This window comes from Canis lupus, chromosome 24 (genome assembly GCF_048164855.1).
Source record: "Canis lupus baileyi chromosome 24, mCanLup2.hap1, whole genome shotgun sequence".
NCBI classification, from domain to species: Eukaryota; Metazoa; Chordata; class Mammalia; order Carnivora; family Canidae; genus Canis; species Canis lupus.
The window spans coordinates 43,935,702-43,956,378 of record NC_132861.1 but is presented as its reverse complement, the minus strand read 5'-3'; the positions used below and the strand labels follow the sequence as shown (position 1 = coordinate 43,956,378).

At 36.6% G+C, this 20,677-nt stretch overlaps 1 protein-coding gene across 26 annotated transcripts in view; it reads left to right on the top strand.

Moving 5' to 3' along the window:
- Positions 1–20,677, top strand: part of TRIP12 (thyroid hormone receptor interactor 12) — a 147,556-nt gene that overhangs the window by 48,870 nt on the left and 78,009 nt on the right. For 14 of the 26 annotated variants that reach the window (XM_072796562.1, XM_072796563.1, XM_072796570.1 and 11 more), the window contains 2 exons: positions 11,237–11,362; positions 12,198–13,000. In XM_072796562.1, the coding sequence (XP_072652663.1) occupies positions 11,237–11,362; positions 12,198–13,000 (929 nt within the window). The remainder of the gene's footprint in view (positions 1–11,236; positions 11,363–12,197; positions 13,001–20,677) is intronic. The other 12 variants (XM_072796578.1, XM_072796576.1, XM_072796581.1 and 9 more) reach the window with 3 other exon arrangements.

Here is a 20,677-nt window from a genome sequence, read left to right as displayed (position 1 = left end):
GAATGTCGTAGTTTGCTCAACTTTATACAGCTAGTGTGTAGAGTCAGGACCTGATTTCCAGGAACTCTAAAGTCAGTGATTATTTTCATTATGCTGAACTGTTTATACTGCACAAACCACTTAATCCATATGATAGACTTGGAGGAGAGATGAAGTATGTATAATGAAGAATATTAGGTCATTCAGATGAGGACCTAAGTAGCAATTTCTCCCTCCTAGAATTTTTAAATTCACCCATTTTTTTTTAATTTACTGCCACCCCCCCGCCCCCCCAACTTGGATCAAGCTGTCTTTGCATAACTTTCCTTCCTGTGACCATTCCTGCCCTTCCCCAAATCAAGGTCACTTAGCTTTTCTTTTTAGAAGGACAATTTTCATTCATTTTTAATAGAAATTAGGATCTTTGGTATATATTTTAACCTCCCTTGATTTTCTCTGCTCTGTTTTTCCCTATCCTTGTTCTCTATCCATAAATGAACTAGACCTCTTCCTCCTTTCCTCCTTTATGATTTCTTTCTTTCTCTTCCATAGTTTTTTGAGCTATAGCTGTTCTGTTCTTCTCTTTTTTGTTCTCTGCCTGATTCTTTATTTTTTGAGAGAGAGGGCTAGGGGGTAAGGAGAGAGACAGGAGAGAGAGAGGAGCGAGAGAGAGAGAGAGAGAGAGAGAGAGAGACTCAAGCAGGCGTGGCCCCCCCCCCCCCCAGCCCCTGGCATGGAGCCTGTGGTAGTCCTTGATTTCAAGACTCTGAGATTGTGACCTGAGCCAAAAATCAAGAGTCTGATGCTTAACTAACAGCCACCCAGCTGCCCCTCTCTGTCAGATTTTTTTTAATGGAGTAAGGAAATTTTTGAATCTATTCCACTCTACCTTCTCAGTCCCATTAAAAAAATTTGCAAAGTGGGATCCCTGGGTGGCGCAGCGGTTTGGTGCCTGCCTTTGGCCCAGGGCGCGATCCTGGAGACCCGGGATCGAATCCCACATCGGGCTCCTGGTGCATGGAGCCTGCTTCTCCCTCTGCCTGTGTCTCTGCGCCTCTCTCTCTCTCTGTGACTATCATAAATAAATAAAAATTAAAAAAAAATTAAAAAAAATTTGCAAAGTTTAAATTCTTTATTACAAAGTAAAAACTCAATTATGAGATTAAAAAAAATTTCATTTATTTATTCATGAGAGAGACAGAGAGAGGCAGAGACACAGGCAGAGGGAGAAGCAGACTCCATGCAGGGAGCCTGACGTGGGACTCGATCCCGGGTCTCCAGGATCATGCCCTGGGCTGAAGGCGGCGCTAAACCGCTGAGCCCCCGGGCTGCCCAGTTATGAGATCTATAGGTAATAACTTTTTGTTAATATTGTCAGAGCAGGGATTTAAAAACATTTTTGAGCCAGTGTTAATTGTACAGAAAGTAAATATGTTTTGCTTTAAAATCTATTTCAATTGAAAAAAAATCTATTTCAATCAGATGGGATATAGAAAAGCACAAAAAGGACATGAATATCTAGAGATAAGTTTGTGTTAACAGTTTGATTTTTATCTGTCTTGAAAATACAATTTAGCATATAGCCGATCACAGTGTAAATACAGTTTGGATCCTGCTTTTTCCTAAACTCAGCATTCTAACAAACATTTTCTCACATTACAATTTTTTTTGGTAATTGTTTACAAATGGCTATATGATTTACTGAATCAAGTGTAACAGTTTCCAAAATTACTTTATAGTTTTTGGATAGTTAAATGGTTGTAGTAGGAAGGTTGTTGCTCATGCTTAAATGTTCGTTTTTCAGGTGTCCTTTAAGGATAGGTTCCCGGAAGTGAAGTTGCTTGAGCAAAGGGAGTTTTTTATGGTCAACCTGTTTCACATATGGTCAGCTTTTTTTCACCCGTTTACTTATCATCAGGAAAAGGAGTGTTTTCTCATCATTCTGTTCATGTTATTTTCACCTTGTTAATTTGATAAGGAAAAAAATCATATTTATTTTATTGGTATTTCTATAGTAATGAGGTTAAACATTGGAAAAATAAGTTTAAGGAATGAGATCTGAGAATATTTTCAACATAAGCATACCAGTTAAGTTTATATATGTTGTGAATCTCCCTTCATACTAATATACAGTAGAACTGACCCTTTAAAGTCACTCAGCTGATGTGAGCCCCTCTTGTAACAGTAACCCTCTTTTGTTGAATTATCTCCCTCAGTTCTTTCACCCCTGCAGTTTGAATGGTAGTCATTCTTTTCCAACATGATCGTACTCTGCTCTTGGCTGCCCATTGCGTGGCTTTTTGCCAAAGCTAGGAGAATCTGCAGTCCTCCATTTGTCTGATGGTTCATTGGTGGGAATGTGGTGGTCACATGATTCAAATTGGAAGCTTTCTCCTCCTGGTAGCAAAGAGAAGATGTGAATTTTAAGTTGTCAACTGCATATCTCGTGCCTTAGGGAAGATGGACAGGCAGAGAAAAGCAACTATATTAGTGTGTGTTTATTAAAGTTCTGTCAAGTTTGAGTTCCTTATTCTTTTTTTTTTTTTTTAATTTATTTTATTTGAGAGAGAGAGAAAGAGCAGGGAAGTTCCTGTTGAGCAGGAAGCCTGATGTGGGGCTTGATCCCAGGATCCTGGGATGACCTGAGCAGAAGGCAGATGCTTAACCAACCGAGCCACCCAGGTGCCCGAGTTCCTTAGCTCTTTAGAACTGTATTGACTCTTGTCTTCTCTAGGTTTGGTTATTTAGCTGTTGTTTTGAATCTGGAGATATATGTGTATTATTAAAGATTTTATTTATTTGAGAGAGAAAGAGAGAGCTCATGCAGGGGGAGGGGCAGAGGGAGATGGAATCTCAAGCAGACTCTGGGGTCAGAGTCGGATGAGGACCTCTATCATCACCTGAGGTCAGAGTCGGATGAGGATCTCTATCATCACCTGAGCTGAAATCAAGAGTCGGATACTCAACCTGACTGAGCCATCCAGGTGCCTCATGTGTGTATTATTTTAATAAAGCCTCTTTTGGCTTTAAAGAGTCCTATCTTGCCATAATGTACCTGCAATCCAAACTCAGTATAAGATTGTATTTATCCATTTGTAGATAACCAGGCTAGTAAACACCATGCTCAAACTAGTCATAAAAATGAGAGTAGAAAGCCTTTATCATAAGCTGTTCCAACTCAGTAGGGGAGATGGGCATGGAGGTGATTATTAGAGTCAGGTGAGAAACATATCTAGCGATGACCTCATTGATTTGAGCTCTGAAGGCTGAAGAAACAGTTGCAAAGCAGGTGGTACATGTCAGCTATATTTGTCTCTACTTGACATGTGGTATCATTAGTTACTTAGAGGGTGTGGATTTTATTTCTCATTTTTTGTGCTACTTGTTACTTTGCCCTGAAGTGGTAGGTGTTCAACAAATAATAGCGTGGGCTCAAAATAAGGTTTACTTCTTTGACCTTTCTAGGCACAGAAATGTGACAGTCTTTTATGGAAGTGATCATGAAAAGATGATTCGAGTGAAGGCAGAGTTGAAATAGGGCAGGGTCGAAATGGGCTACATAAGGGTGGGCTGTATGCTATAGGAACTAACAGCCAGATACTTCTTGTATTTAACAATCTAGCCACCAGAAGACATGTCCATACCGAGTCAGTTGCAGACTCTTTAGATCTGCACATTCAGGGACTCACTAGCATTGCTCTGGCAAGGGGGTGTGGGGAATTGCCCTCTGGCTGTCCAAGGCTTCCCCCAGAAGGGATTCATTTCCTCTTACATTCCCTTGACAGAACAAGCTAAATGGCTGTGCATAGCTTCCAAGTAGTTTGGCAAGTGCCTCCCTACCCTGTGTTCTGGTCAGAGGAGAAAAAGACTATTTGTAAACTGCACATCATAGCTGTCAAAGGCTGTCAAAGCCTTTTTTTTCTTTTCTTTTTTTTTTTTTAATTCTTACTGCCATGTCTACAACAGACCTTTTGTTCCCTTCCTGAAACTGTTTGGTACAGCAGAGCCATGGGTATGTATGGTGTGTTTTCTTCGATCTTCTACTTAATTCACCAGTACAGATACCTTTTTTCTATTTGTTGTGTGTTGTGTATCTTCTGTCTCTTTTTTTATCCTGACCTTTGCTGAGGCAGGTGGAAGTTCAAGCTTTAATCTCTTTGGGAGGAGGAGAATGTTAATGGGAGACATGGTTAGTGTGGTGTGAAAATGGCCTCCTTGTTTCTTAGGACTAAATTGAAACCACTTTAATAAAAATGAACAGTAGAGTTAGCCAGGTAACTTGTTAGCTTCCTCCTCTCAGTTATGGTGAATATTATACTACTATAATTAGGTACTCTTGAGTTTTAGCCACCTAGCCATGTACGCACAGGCTCACTTCTAGCGCTGCTTTGGTAATGCTGAGAAGGCCAGTCGTCCCACCAGGCCTTTGGGCTGGGAGGCAAGATTTACAATGTTGTGTTCATCACTGGCACAGCTTGGTCTAAGGAGGAACAGAGGCTACTTTTTTGTAGTTGGAAGTTAGGCACATTGGATTCTTAATAGTTACCTCTGTTAAGTTTTTTTTTTTTTTTTTTGGACCAACAAAATAGTATCTTAGGTGTTGTGTAATTTTCTTTGCAGTATAGATTTTTATTGCTTTAATCATCAAATGTGTGATTGTATTTAAAAGTCACATCATAAGCATATTGGAAACCTGTAAGATGTCAGCTGCCATGGATGATTTTGTATCCTTAACTGAGGCTTTGCTTTGAGTCTTCTTTTCCTCCATATTGAGGGAATCTGCTGTTCCACACCCCAGTTTTTACAAGTGCTTTCTGAGTATCAGAATGCTTTCCTGGAAGAGTATGGGTGTGAAAGAAAAAAGGAATATATACAAATGCTCCTTCCATAGTTGAACAGCAAGTTTAGCATCACACATGGAAGGCTGTTCCTTGGTAATAGGGAAAGCAAAAGAAAGCAGGAAGACTCCTTTTTTGCCATTCTTTCTTCCTTTTTTTAATCATATATCATCTGCAAAGCCTTAAGCCACTTAATTTGACATATATACAATTAGGGACAGAAATACCACCATGGACAGGAAAAATTTCATAGCTGTTGATGTAGGCCTTTTCCTTTGACTCCAAGTCCCTAGGTATAGCTGCAGGGTTTCAGCTTCAGGGAGTCAATGTCTGGACGCAGTCTCACTTTCCGCCTGCCTATGGTGGGAAAGTGATTTTCGTGCCAGCCTCATTTCCTACATCTTTAAAATGGAAATGGACCTGCCTTGGATGTCATTTGAAGATTAAGTTGGATAATGCATTTAAAAAATTAATGTTTATCACATAATCACACCTTTAAAAGTGTGTATTCTGTGGCTATCTTAATAAGTTTTTACTTCTGTAGTTAAAAAAAGGCTCTCTAGCTTATGAAATACGTAATACCAAATCACTAATCTATCACTAATCACTAATTTACTTTGGATTACCTTGGTGGTTATACTCCTTACTCAACTTCTTTGTGACATGTGGGGAGTGAAAGTATATTGAGCTGTAGAGTTCCCTGTTGAGGGCATCTTTTTCCACACTTTTGATTACGCTCAATCCCTCTGCCTTGTTTTTGTTACACAGCAAAGTACTCACTATAGTTTGGTATTACTTACATTGTTAAACATACAGAGTTTTTGCTTTTGCATTACTGTTTCTAACCCTGTCAGTCTCTCACTGCAAACTGTTAGCAAAGGACAAAATCTAGATCCTTTGACAAGGCATTTAAGCCCTAGCCTGTCCTTTCAACCTTGTTTCCTAATGTAGCTCTGTGCTCAGGGAAATTCATATCATTTGCCAGGTGTCAGTGGGTTTCATGTTTTCTTGCCTGTGCCTTTGCCTATACTCCGTTTTTGACTCGAATGTTCTTTTTCTTCAGGTTTTCATTCTTGAGGGTGTGGTTTAAATGCCATATAGTCTGTAAAGCCTGTATTCTGCTAGAAGTATTTCTCCCTTTGTTGGGAACTTTATAGCACCTGGTAGATCACTTTATTTTATGAGGCACTGACCTCTTTGAGGATGGGAACTTGACTGTGTTATCCATATTTATATGCCTTGTCATGACTTGCATATATTTGAGTTGCAAACCTAACAAATCTGTTAAAATGAGTAGCCTGTTACAGTAGTTCTCAACTCTGTTCTTTCTGATCTAATGCTCCCACTCTTAATGTGTATCATATAATATTGGCATCTTTATTATGACGTCCCTGTGTTAACTTGGAATGAATTAAGTACAAAATACCTGCCTAAACAGTTTAGAAACATAAGATGTTTCTAAATATATAAAATGTACAAGCATTTTACAAGGGTAAAAATAAACAGTAAAAGGAAAACAAAAGATATTTCAGTAGGTAAATGCTTGGGTGCGTTGACACATGAGGGCAGGGTATTCAGATGTTTGCATCTGTATTTGAATTTATTGAATGTGACAGCTACAGCAACATAATAAATGCCATAAGCATTTTCATTGTAGACTTTTCCAGAATGATACATGACCTTGGTAAAGCTGCAAAAAATGTAATCTTTTGTTGATTCCCATGGATTACTGGAGAAATAAATGTATATAAAAATGATGCAAAATAAATATAAGCTGAGAAATTAATTATGAGCATATATTTTACCTATATTCTGCCAGATTTCAAGTTTTTTCATAAGTTTTCCTGTATTACCAAAGCTACTTGAAATCTGTGGGTCATGGACAGTTTTTAATTTTGTCTGATTGTTGTATATATTGCATGACATCTCTTACCTCTAATCCACATCTGCTAAATGGCAATAGCACTCCGTTCCTTGACATGTTTTTAAAATGTTCCCTAGAGGGAGAACCACTGATATTTAAAACATTGCTGTTTAAAAAAGAAGTTCTTTACTGGAAATTAAAGAATCAGTTGGGCTAACATTTTGCCATAACTAAACATAGGAACATTGGTCAGACTAATCAGCTTCTGTTTTATGATTGAAACAGAAAAACAGTACGTTCTGTTGAGAATACTAGTTTTTTGTTTAAAGTGATTTAAATAAGCTTTTCCACCCTGATTATTGAAAATGGACTTATTTAAAACATTTAATTTATGAACATTATGAACCAAGCATTTGATTTATAGAAGATAAAATTATACTGTGTGTACATAAAATACAGAGCATAATAATGCATGCATGTCTGTATGCACATAAAAAAAAACAAATTTGGAGATTTAATTAAGCCCCAAGTCATTTATGTTTGGTAGTATGTACATGTATTTGAACTGTGAATATGTCTGGCACGAAAATTAATTTCAAGCAAAATTTAAGACCTGCGATGTAAGTACTTATAACTAGCCACTCATTTTCCCTACCATTAAGAATGAGCTCTTTGATACAAGCTTTTTGGCTTTTTGTCTTTTTTTAATGTCCTCTGGATTATAGATGGTTTTTAATCCTTTGGACTTCAAATACTTTTATTAAATGATAGTAAAAGTAAATGGAGGTATCTAGAAGGGGGTGGTCACTATGATTTGCCTAAAAGTCCTCAAGAGGCATTTGAGTCTTGAAAGCATGTAACCTGGAGTTGATTGGTCTGTTCTGTTGTAATCTGGGTTTCTTTAACATGAGTTGGCCCACATACACTTGCTAAATAGGGAAATGATGTCAGTATAACGTGGAAATGGTGTTGGTTCATAAGCAGTTTTTCCTACAGTGTTAATATATGAACTGAAATGGGATAGACTTTCAATTAGCATGTAAGATTTTGTAATCTATGATGATGTTACAAAAAAGCTTGAAAATCTTACAGAAATCACTTCATGCAAGAAATAGCTAGATTTGATGAGTTCCAGAACCACTACACTTTGCACTGTTGAACACTAAGGAAGTTCAAGACCATTTACTCCTGTATTTATAACAAAAGAAAATGAGAAAAAGGAAAGCCTCCCCCGGAATCATATTTTTAATTTTGTTGAAACTTGTCTTAAGAGAAAATGTCTTAAAAAATTCACACTTAAAAGAAGAAAGTATAAAAATAAGATTCCAAAGAGTGAGCCAACTGTGATTATTGGTGCAAATGTTATGGAGATTTAATCTTTAAAATTGGTGATGTTTTAGTCAGAACATGATTATAAAATAACATAGGTTTGAGTGCTCTGTGCCCAATCTTATTTTCACCATTAGCCTGGTTATTTTTAGCGAGGGATTGTGCAGAAAGTGAGATTCCCCCCCCCCCCCAGGAATATAGGATGATAGACATGTTCCTGAATATCCAGCCCCACCCACTTTATCCATGTATCCTTGGGCTGTAATTTACTAAATGGGCTCATTCTGGTGCTAAAAGAGTTTGTCATGACTTTTACTGTGTTATTCTTGCAAATTTGATTTGTAGTGGTTATAAATTTTACTGGGTCTTAGATTATGCTGTTTAATAAAAATTAATGTTGAGCATTAAGGTCTGATAAATGAAGGAGTTGGTGAAATGAGCTAAAAGGCACCAAGGCTTTTTGAGTGCTGAAGCTTGTGATATTTTAATTGGCTATTCTAGATTGGGTGTTGTTATTTTATGGAGATTTGCTTTACGGTATTCTGAGCATTAATAATTTATAAATGGGCATAATAAAACAGAGCCCCACACTTTGGGAGGCCCCATATTGTTTCTTTATGGTACCATCTGGTTGCTTACTCTCTTGTGGTAATCCAAGGGGTGGAAAACTGTATAACCCGTGGGACAGATCCAGCTTCCTGCCTGTTTTTGTAAATAAAAATTTGATTGGAACATAACCATGCCCATTTGTTTACATACTGTTTAAACCTGCTTTTTGACACCTAGTGTTGCCCACAAAGCCAAAACATTTACTGCCGTTGACGGAAAATATATTAAGACCCTGCTAAACAATAGGTGAAAGGACAGTGGTGATCAGTATTGTATATTTTGAAATGTTATGTAGTCTTCAGCGAAAATGTTAAACTGAAAATAATTTTAGGAGAGGTTCAGTCAGGTCATTGAGAGGATTGTTGGTTTTAAGCTAGTTTGGGGAGTTTCACTTTCTAAGTTGGGTGAATTTTTTTTTTTTTTTTTTTTTACTTTTGTAACCAAATATTGAGTATTAACCTGGTAAATTCTTTTTTAGTTGAAGGTGTAAGGACAACAGAAATTCAGGAGTTTAAAGTGGCTTTAAAGTTAGAAGTGTTTAAGGGCCAGGAACAATTAAGGGCTGTCAGCATTGAGTTGATGTTGGTCAGATTTTTTTTGACAAAGAATGAATTCCTGCCCACGGCTCCCCGCCCTGCAGTTATTAACTAAGAATATATTATGATATACATTCTTTAAGATTTCCATTTGAATATTTAATTGAACATTACCACAAAGTAGTCTAACTCTGGATAAAGTTTTCTTTTAAAGATTTTTAAATTATAATCAGGGAATATAGCAAAAGATATTTTAAATTTTATAATGAGTAGAAATTGTGATTTAATTAAAAATTAATCCTTAGCAAACTTGACTAAAATGAGAATACAGAGAACCTGAATCACATAATTTATAATTATTGTTCCGTGAGTATTAAATTGTATACCCTGAAAACAAAGCATTATACCTTTAAAAAAGTAATTATAGAATGATTTGAAAATTTACTCAATTTTATTTTTTTTTAATAGAACTCTCAGATCTGTTAGTTATGTGACAAAAACAAGAAGCAATTCCTAGAAATTAAATCTCCTATGAAACTCATGGGTTAACATAATTTCAGTCTGTATTGGAAAAATGTCTAGGAAAAAGGCAAACTAAATCACAGTGGGTAAATCTTACAGGGTTCAGCGTGGCTAGACTCAGAAAAAATATTTGTACCCTGAAAAATAGTTATATTCATTACTACAGTCAAGACTAAGACACTTAAAGACTAATAGAGTTTTTAAGTAGTTTATCTGTGCCGGTATGTCTTTAGAAAGTGCTAGTCTATCGTTTATTAAAATCTTAAAAATGAAAATGATACTACGGATCCAGAAATATTTCTTTTTATTGAGAAGCTAATTTCATATCTTCTTTCAAGAATCCAGTATTGAACTCTTCTGGAAAAATGGAAGAAAAAAATAAGAGACGAGAAACCTTAGAGCATCTTTTTGAAGAAGTGGTGGAACTTGTATGATATGTTAAGAACTGTGTGGTATCCTTACAGATTCAATTAGAATCGTCATGTGAGGTTTCAGTGACTTATTTCTAAGTTCTTTTGAGATGATACTCAGAATGAAAGCCTTAAATATTTTTTAACAAAATAAACAGCTTTGGTGTTAATGAAACTTTGTTATTCTAATTAGAATATGCTCTTTTAATGTTATTTACGTGAAGGGTGAACGTTGGCTGTGAATTACAGTAGTTGTATCTGTTAAGGTTAATATCTCTCACTTCTGTAACACCAGCTTTTCCGGCTATATATTAATGCATGCTCTCTTTTTATTGCTTATGTAAATCTAATGTAATCATTGCCTGAGGTTAAAAAAAAATCTAACAACTGAAAACAGTTTTCATGTCCTGCAAACTTGCTCTTAGAACAATGCTGGCACCAACTGTATATCAGTGATGGACTCTCTAGATGTGTTTGGAATATTTTGTGGTCAATTCTTTTTCTCTAGGACTTGGTTTTTGGTGTACTTTCTTAGTGCATTACATTCTTAGCAAATATTCTGTCGATTTCATGTAAGTTTATTTACCGTATAGTACTTCTAATGATTTTCTGTGTAAAATCAGTTTGAGAATTGATTTCATCTGTTTCTGCATTTATTGTGCTAACCTGAATTACCTACAAATTGGGAATCAGTATCATTGTGGGATCACAGATTCCCTCTTCCATAAAACTTTTAAGCTGTTATACTCCCATTATCTATTAAAAGTAGTATTTAAAAAAAAATAAAAGTAGTACTTAGATCTAAAGGTTGGCTTTGCTTTTTGCAAACATTTAGCTTATGCGAGTTTGCAGTACAATTTTTGAAAAATTCTTTATTGCTTATTTAACTATAATACTGCTATTCAGTCATGAAACTTGGTTAATAAAAGACCTGCACCCTTGGGTATTGAAGTGTTGGTTCTAAGGCAAGTTTTTTTTCGCAAGATTATTTGATAGAAAAATAATTTAATTGTGGAAATATTTGGGGGAAAGGGTAGGGTCAATAATGAAGAATTGGGAGACTAAAAAAAATGAAAACATTTCACTTTTCAATACTGTATTTGCATCTCAGTTTCCTGATAGATTTCTGTTTTGATTTTCTGCTGACAGGTCACATTTAGGGCAGGCAAAACATAAGGGATATAGCCCTCCTGAGAGTAGAAAATCTAATTCTAAGGCACCCAAAGTGCAGTCTAATACTACTTCTGAACTGTCAAGGGGACACCTTTCTAAAAGGTAAATCTTCACGTTGCTTGTACATTTTCAAGGCAGAGTTATTTGCATTTCAATCATTGCATAATATTAAAATTCAGCAGCTTATCCCAAAATGTTGCGCTATGTGTTTTCATTATTCCCTGAATGTAACTTTGAGGATTAATAGTTTACTTTGCAGTGATGTCAACACAGCAGGCTCTAGACAATGCATTTTTTCCCTGTATAGAGAACCATAAGGTTCCTCTTTTGATTAACAAATATTTTATAGGCATACAAAATGCCATTTTACCTTGGCCTTTTTTTTTTTTTTTTTGGTAGTTTTTTGTTTTGATTTTTTATTGGTAGAGCCAGAGATTTAAGATATAATTGGCAAGAGTCTTTTAGGAAGGAATGATACTAAAAGATTTTCTTACCTTCATTTTGAAAGTGCATACATAGGTTTTTACTTCAAGCTTTGACATAGAAGTTGTATTTTTGAGCAGAGCATCAGTATTCTAGTTTCAACTGGTTCTGAACTACTAAGCGTTCTTTTTCTTATAATCTTAATTCTTGTTTTGTGAATAGGAGGGTTAGTGCCCGTAATATTTGGGCTGAAGAATTACTCTGATCTTCTAATCAAATATTTGATCTTTTAATCAAATATTTAACCAACCAAAGTCACACCTGTTTTTTTTTCCCCCAATTTTGAACCATTTGAAAACCTGTTTTTATTTAGCTCTGGATTTAATCAGGAAAACTTTTGCACTTTAAAAAATTTTTTAAAAGCACTTAATTTGCATAGATTTGAGAAGTTAATTTATATGGTAAGGTAATGATGGCAGGCTGATAGTAACTCTCTTCTTCTCTGGCCTCTCAGAAGCTGCAGTTCATCATCTGCTGTCATAGTTCCACAACCAGAGGATCCAGACAGAGCCAATACTTCAGAAAGGCAAAAAACGGGGCAGGTGCCTAAGAAAGACAATTCTCGAGGAGTGAAACGCAGTGCTAGTCCAGACTACAACAGGACCAATTCTCCTAGCTCTGCCAAAAAACCAAAAGCACTTCAGCATACTGAATCTCCCTCAGAAACAAATAAGCCACATAGTAAGTCGAAGAAGAGACATTTAGACCAGGAGCAACAACTGAAATCTGCACAGTCGCCATCAACAAGTAAGGCTCACACCAGAAAGAGTGGGGCCACCGGCGGCTCACGGAGTCAGAAAAGAAAGAGGACAGAGAGTTCTTGTCTAAAGAGTGGTTCTGTGTCTGAGTCAACTGGTGCCGAAGAGAGATCTGCAAAACCCACCAAGCTGGCTTCAAAATCCGCCGCCTCGGCCAAAGCTGGGTGCAGCACCATCACTGATTCTTCCTCCGCTGCCTCTACTTCCTCCTCATCTTCTGCTGTCGCCTCGGCCTCCTCCACTGTACCACCAGGGGCCAGGGTGAAACAAGGAAAAGACCAGAGCAAGGCCAGGCGTTCCCGTTCAGCATCCAGTCCCAGTCCCAGAAGAAGTAGCAGGGAAAAGGAACAGAGTAAAACTGGTGGCTCTTCAAAATTCGATTGGGCTGCTCGTTTCAGCCCTAAAGTTAGCCTTCCTAAAACCAAACTGTCTCTTCCAGGGTCTTCTAAGTCAGAGACATCAAAACCTGGACCTTCTGGATTACAGGCCAAATTAGCAAGTAAGTGCTTGGAAGCATCTTCTCTCCTCCTACCCCTCCACCCCCATGGAAAATTTTCTTGGTTTTTTGAAAGTGAGTATGTTTCGGTGTAGTCAGATTTATTTTGTTTGTTTGTTTTTCCAGCTTGAAGTAGTCTTAGGTTTATTACTATATCCGCTCATAGCTCAATAGTACCTAATAATTGATACTACATTTACTTTTAGGAAGAAGGATCAGATATGAGGTGTTCTTATTTCTGAATGGTCACATTGTAGTGTCTGTATCTTTATCTTTATGGCACCAATACAGAGTTATATACTATTATCAGGGTGGGCCATCAAGTTGGATCTTCTTCTATAACCAGACAAAATAATTTCAGTTATGAATTGCTTTTGACCATGATAAAAAAATCAAATGGTGGGATTTTTTTTTTGTTTTCTTTTGATACATTCATGATCTATGGAAATACTGAGCTAAATTTTCAGAATAAATGTATCCTAGTATAACTTAAACCATGTCGTACTTACTGACCTTTAAAGAGCTTAGTCTAAAGACGAATACCTCTTACATTCCATATGCTGGGCTCTGGTCCCATTAAATGGGAAAGAGTATTACTCTCTTGAACAGTGGAGTGGAACTAACACTTGAGAATAATATGTTTTAAGCAGAAAAAACAAACTAGACAGGAGATGGGGATCTTGAGGCACATTTCTTTCTCTCTCTCTTTTTTTTTTTTTTCTAAAGACTTCTTCAGGGAAGCCAAATGTTCAAGTCATTAGAACTGATTGGAGCTGGTGGTGGCCTTTTTCAGTTACGTGATTGCATTAATGCTGAAGGGCATTCTTTTTTCTGTTTTGAGAAATCCAAAAAACACAAATGCAATAATACAGGACTTATGTACAATTTAAGCATTTAGTTTTTGTAATATTTATCCAGGAAGCTTGCTTTTCACCATCTTTTTTTTTCTTTTTTGCCTTCATAGAACATTTTTTGATTTATATTTTGATAGAACTAGAATATTTTCTTGGTTTTTGAAAATTTTATGTAGTACAGTAGTATTCTTGTCAAGGTTTAGCTAATAATGGGTTGACCTAACATACTGTTGAACCAGACCCAATTGTTAGCTCTGTTTCCTTTAACCCTAATATCTGTATTTCCATTTTATTCAGTATTATATAAACTGACAGTAATACTAGTAGACACTACATAAAATCTTGTGTATAATCTGTATCATAGGATTATCATGAAGGTAACATCTTTAACATTGTAGAATCGTGTTCAATTTGGTATTTTAAATATGTTTTACATCTATAATATCTTTTTTTAATTTGAAGGTACAGATATTTGATTAAGATTGGTACCTTGAAGTCAAAAGGGAATTAAAAGCCAAGTTAAAAAGGGACAGTCAACTGTCCATTGGACCTGCCAAGGTTTTCTCGACAATTGGAGTTTATCTCTACTTCTATACCTCTTTTTTTCTGTTTTTAAGTGAAGTAGAAGTGTGTGTGTGTGCGTGCGTGTGTGTGCGTGCGCATGCGCACGCTACCCCTCCCCACCCCCCCCCAGCTTTGTGACCTCCACAGCCATTGGGCCAGGTTGAGTTCATAGCTCGTTCAGTGGTATTCACTAATTCACTTTCAGCCTTCCAGTATGCTTTACTGGAAGAGCTTATCTCCTTCAGCTTTTATTTCTAGGAGGGTCCAGGGTCCAGGGGGACCGCAGATTGTCATGTCCTCCACTCTTCTTGGACACTAGTTTTCTTTTCTTTGGAGTCTGTTAACATGATTTTTTTTTTTTTTAAGATTTTATTCATTTATTTATTTGAAAGAGAGAGAGTGTGCACAAGCAGTGGGGAGAGAGAGACTCCCTGCCAAGTAGGGAGCCTGACATGAGGCTCCATCCCAGGACCCTGGGATCATGACCTGAGCTGAAGGCAGGCACTTCACTGACCGAGCCACCCAGGAGCCCTGTTAACATGATTTTTAAAAGAAAACCTGACCACTGGTGCAGTTTCCTTGATTTCTGTAAATGAGAAAGCACTGAGAGTTCTTATATGACCCATGTACCACTTATAAAACCAGATAGTCTGAAACGAACTCTGCACATGCTCACTAATGGATAAAACTCACTTTGTATTATCCTCCTCACTTTTACAAAATCTGTGTGTGTTGTATGGTCACGAATACTGCTTTTTCCATTTTCACTACCACTACCCTGAGGTCTAAATATAGCCCAGGCTATTGAAACAGGAGAAGGGAACCAGCATTTATTTCGCATCTAATAAATACCAATTACTTTACATATGCAGTCTATTTAATTTTTTTTTAAAGGTGGGATAATTTGCCCGGTAACATCTCACAAATGGCAGAGCTAGTGTTGGAAGATGGTGGCTATGTGTAACTTGAAGCCACTGCTTGCTTTTTGTTCACCACTTACTTTTTACCCATTAGTTCTCTGGGTTGTATTGTCACACCATGTTTGGGTCATTAAGAGATATTAAGACTGTGGAGGAGATAAAATTCAATTTGATTCTTCTAGGATTGATTCATCTTTAGGAATGAACATTGTGTGAACCCATGGATTTATATCCTACCATTCACTACATATTTGCCTATTTTCAAATAAGTGAAAAACATTTCAAAACAAAATAGTAGGGAATATTTATATGTAATGTCCTTACAAGTGCCTGATAACTTGTAAATACTTAACATGGATCATGTCATTTACTCCTTATCAGCCCTGTGTGGCAGATACTATTATTTCCATATTACATGTAAGGAGACTCAGGGTCACTGGTCAGGCTGCCTGCCCATGGTCATAGAACCAAAAAGCTTTAGAGACAAAAAAAAGTCCTTCCGATTTTTAGTGTATGTGCTGCCGAAGTGAGCACTATAGAGTCAAGAGTCAGACCCAGACCATCTAGTTCCAGAGTTAGTCGTGAGACTAGGATGCACAGGATTGAGTAGATTAGGTGAGCCAAATCTAGGAAGGACAGAGCAAGGTAGGATTTTAGGCAAGATTACGTATGTCACTTGAGGAAAAGAGTTTATACCGGAAACAATACTGGAATTGAATTGACAATAGTTGGTAATTTTACTTCAGGATATAGAGGCAAAATAAGGTTTTTTTATGGGAATCTCTTGAGTTTCAAGTAATGGTATTTTGGGGATACAAAACTCTTATTAACAGAGGTGAAAATCCTGAGTTTGAAACCTAATTCTGCATTTTATCAACTGACAACCATGGGAAGGTTTGTACCTTTTCCTTGTAAATGGGCATAATAGCTTATGTGAGGAATAAATGTGAGGAGACCTAGCATAGTAGTTAGTACATGAGATGCATTGTAGAATTCAGAACAGTAGAAATTGAGTATCTTTTTTTTTTTTTTTTTTTAAGATTTTATTTATTCATGAGAAACATAGAGAGGCGGAGACAAAGGCAGAGAGAGAAGCAGGCTCCATAGAGGGAGCCTAATGTTGGGACTCAATCCTGGGACTCAATCCTGGGACTCAATCCTGGGACTCCAGGATCACGCCCTGGGCTGAAGGCAGACAGACACTCAACCACTGAGCCACCCAGGCGTCCCAGAAATTGAATATCTAAGACAGAAGCTATATTCAGCAACCTTTTGAGAAGGAAGGGTTGATAAATCCCAGCCATGGATCAGTTTAAGGTAGAACTATTTTTAGATTTGGAAGATCTTGATTTGAAGTTATCTCTTTATAGTTTTGTGAGGTTGGGCAAATCATGCAACTGTAGTTAGAATAGCAACCTAATTCCTTATCTTATTTGTAAAAGGAGAATATTCATTATGTGAAGCATAAATAAATGAATATATGTGAAAATAACTTCATAAAATACCATATTAACATACAATGCTGATTTGAGAGTAATTGCCATGTATTTGAAGGATTCTTTATGCATGAGGAATTTCCCCCCACTCCCCTGCAAACATCAGCACATGGGGGCATAGTTAGTTAGATTCAGTGGGTAGAGGTTGAGAGGCAGATTTCTGATGAGCATATCTCAAGGAACCAGAATTTGTAAATTATCCAAAAAATGGAGTAGGCCACTTTGTGAAATAGAAAGCATTCCAAGTTGGGTAGATGATGTTTTCTTCACCTTTTAAGAATTGATGAACCTCTCAATTAGAATATGATATGTTTTCTAAGGTAAAGAATCATCGATAGAGTTGGTCATTGAAACGTCATCATAAATTGTTTCCAAATTGTAGGAGTCATTTCCCATGGTCAAATACTACTGGAGGAGATTTAGGATTACATTAATACATTGAAGGCTGTGGGAAATAATGGTAACTTCTGCTTCACCTAGTGTTTTACAGATTTGCTTGACCATCTTGGGAGACAGCAGTGGTCTGAGAAAACTTTGATGGGAAATGATAAAATACATTTATTTAGTCAACATATTTAAGCAGGAAGACCTTTCCCAGTGTGCTGTTTCAGCAACTGTTAACAGAGTTCCTGGTGAGGAATTAGGGCTGGCAGGACTAGTAGGGAAACAGCTACTTTTGTGATAGGCTTCCTAAAGCTCTGTGGCTTGCCAGCTGCAACTGATCAAAATAGCTCTGAGACAAAGATCACACTGTATCAGTTGATAGAAGTCTTGAGAGTACCCCAGAAAGAATAGTGTTATGTGACAATTTTTAATATGCATTGGGAAATTATTCTTGCTATCTGTTTAACATAAACAAACAGATATTTTCAAATTTAAGTAGCATAAATGTAAAACCAGTGGGGCAATGCAATGATAACACATGATTTTTGAAAATATTTTTATATTTTAATATATTTAAAAATGTTTTTGTAATTAGTATGCTTCAAGATCTGTTTTGCTAACTTCAATTAAAAAGAAACTAATCTTGAAGTAATAGGACTGTATCAGAGTATGTAGTGTCTGAATAGTAGGAGGTGATGGATGGCATAGTAATACAAGAAAGTGTATGATCAAAATCTGAGCTGTTATGGAACTTATTTATGGAAAAATTACTTTTAAATTTTTATATGTCTACTTTGTGTCTATTTGTAGATCTGATTTCCTTTCATTATTTAAGTGTACATCATGTGCACATTATTAATAATAACCTAGTCAGCAATAGTTAAAAGCTTATTCCAGCTTGAGTTTCATGTTCTTCTGGTGACTTGCATGCAGCCTGTGGACATTATTAGATCTAGACAAGAACCAGGCAGATGCAGAATTCTGGGAGGGGTAATTTGAGATTAGGACTCTATCATCAGTCTGAGACTGAGAGGTGATTCTTTGTATCCCTAGCGTAGAGGGAAGAAATAAGAATGTGTTGAGCAGGAGAGAATTTAAGAGTTTAAGAGTTTAACTGTTGGTTTCACCTAAAGTCTTATAGGGACATCCACAGGGAGTTTAAATAATTAAATTATCTTTTCACCTCTTGAGGTATTGCCTGAGGAGTTTAAAAGGGAAAAGGATTGAGTGTTGAGAGTTTTTCTTTATTGTAAGACAGCTGCTAAAAATAATTTAGCAATTTAAAGCTATAGTAATTTTAATATGTAAGTACTTTGAAAAACTACCAACGATTCCTAATAATTTTGAGGATTTAAAAAATAAATTAAATTTAGGAAAATAGGTCACCAAATTAAAAAAGAATCCTGAATGGAAATAAGTATCATTGACCTCTTTGTTCACAAGGCTTTATTTTCACATTTTATTTTTTTAAAGATTTATTTATATTAGAAAAATCACAGGTGCCCACCAGTGTGGGAGAGGCAGAGGGAAATAGGGGGCAGCGCAGAGTCCCCACTGAGTGGGGAGCCATATATGGAGCTTGATCTCCAGACCTGGGCTGAGATTGAGAGTAGGATGCTCAAATGACTGAGCCACTCAGGCCCTACAGAAGGCCTTTATTTTACATCGCAAATTTAAAGAATCATAGTATTTTTGTACACCAGGTCAGAATCATAATTAATTTAGCCAAGTTACATTTTACTAAAGTTACACATAAGTTTTAAAAAACAGCAGTTTTCCCGCCACATTGTCCTTTCCCTTTGCTGATTATTTTGGTATTTATTTCCATACTTACAGATTATGTGCTTATATGTTTATTGGTTGGGTTTTTTCAGTTTGAGCACTATTGCCTGCCCTTTATGAAAGAGTTATTATATCTCTGTACCCACAAATAGCATCATGTGTACACTTCCTCTCTGCCCAGTCATGATCAGTGCCCAATGTTTGGATGGATGCATAAGTACCATTTACAGAGTCGGAGGGTACTTTTCTTATATATTATTTTCCTGATTTAAACCATTATTTTGTTGACGATGTTTTCCTTTTCTGTATATCCATTACTTCAAACTCCTTAGTAATTGTCTAAATCTTTTCTCAAGCTGTCTACTTCCTTTTGTTAAATTGTCCTGAAGAAATAAGGCTGCTGGTGGCTGCTCTTTAATGCCTACTTCTTGGCTTTTATTTAGCCTCGCTATTTTCTTCAGAGCTTTCTGTTTTCAAATCCCATGTGTCTTTTCCTTGTTTACTATTTTGTTTTGATGGAATGTTTCTTCCACTTGCTTTCTAAGAAAAAATGCTTATGAGATTCTTAAAAGCTTTTCTATTGTTTTCAGATTTTGAATGTCTGAAAGTATACAGCCTTGGTACTTGTTTGATTGGTTATAGAGTGCTTGATTATACATTATTTTTCTTACAAATTTTGAAGATTCACATTATTTTTAAGCTTTCATTACTGGAAACATTTTGATTCCTGATCTATTGTATATATAACCCATTTTTCTGGAAGTTTGCAGATCTTTATCTCCATTATTTAGACATAACATTGATACTGCCACAGCTGTGGATTTGGTCTCATTTCTTGTTAGGGTCACCAGCAGTCCTGGTTTCACTTGGGTCTGAGATATTCCCCAAGACTCAAGACTCAGCCTTAAAATGAGGGTTAGAGCCAAGCAAACCAGAATTCTTGTTTACTGTATCCTTGTTTCTTTTCTCTTTCTAGATCTATTATTTTGGATGATTGTCCTCTTGGAAAGTTCTGATGTTTTCATTCTGGCTTTGCTTTTTTGTTCTACTTTCTGGTAGATTTCTTCAACTTCTTCCAGCCTTTCTATTGATTTTTTTTTCTTTTGTTTTTATTTTCAAGAGGTTATTTTGTCCTCATTTTCTTTTTATTATGGATGCATTTATTTGGAGGACATTAATGGTTAGTTTTACATGGTCCTCTTGAAGTGTCTTTGGGGAGGAGGATTGGTTTGGTTTCGATTTTCATACTGGGAATTTTTCTCAGGTTTTGGTAATTCCTGTTGGTTTCCTCATACTCAAGTGTTGGGCAACCAAAAACCTAATCTGTAGGCTCCAAGCACATAGAGGAGATTTCACTGAAACCCATTCTCTAGTGATCTGGTTGGGCTAGTCATTACGAAACATCTTCTATCATTATTTTTAGATTTTTTCCTTTGGTGAAATTCCACAGAGAAGATTCCTTTACACTCTTTCCTATAGGTAAAAGCTGAACTGACCGAGATCTGGGGGCCGAGCAGGAAAAGAGGCCTGGGAAAGAGGCCATCTGTCATCTAATCTATTTATACCTGATCCCCCTCCCCAGCTCTCATTTTGGTATGGCGCACCTAGATACAACTGTGTGCTTGAATGGAGAATTTCTTTTTCCTGAAGAATAGAGGTCTTCTGTTTTGCTGGGTCAGC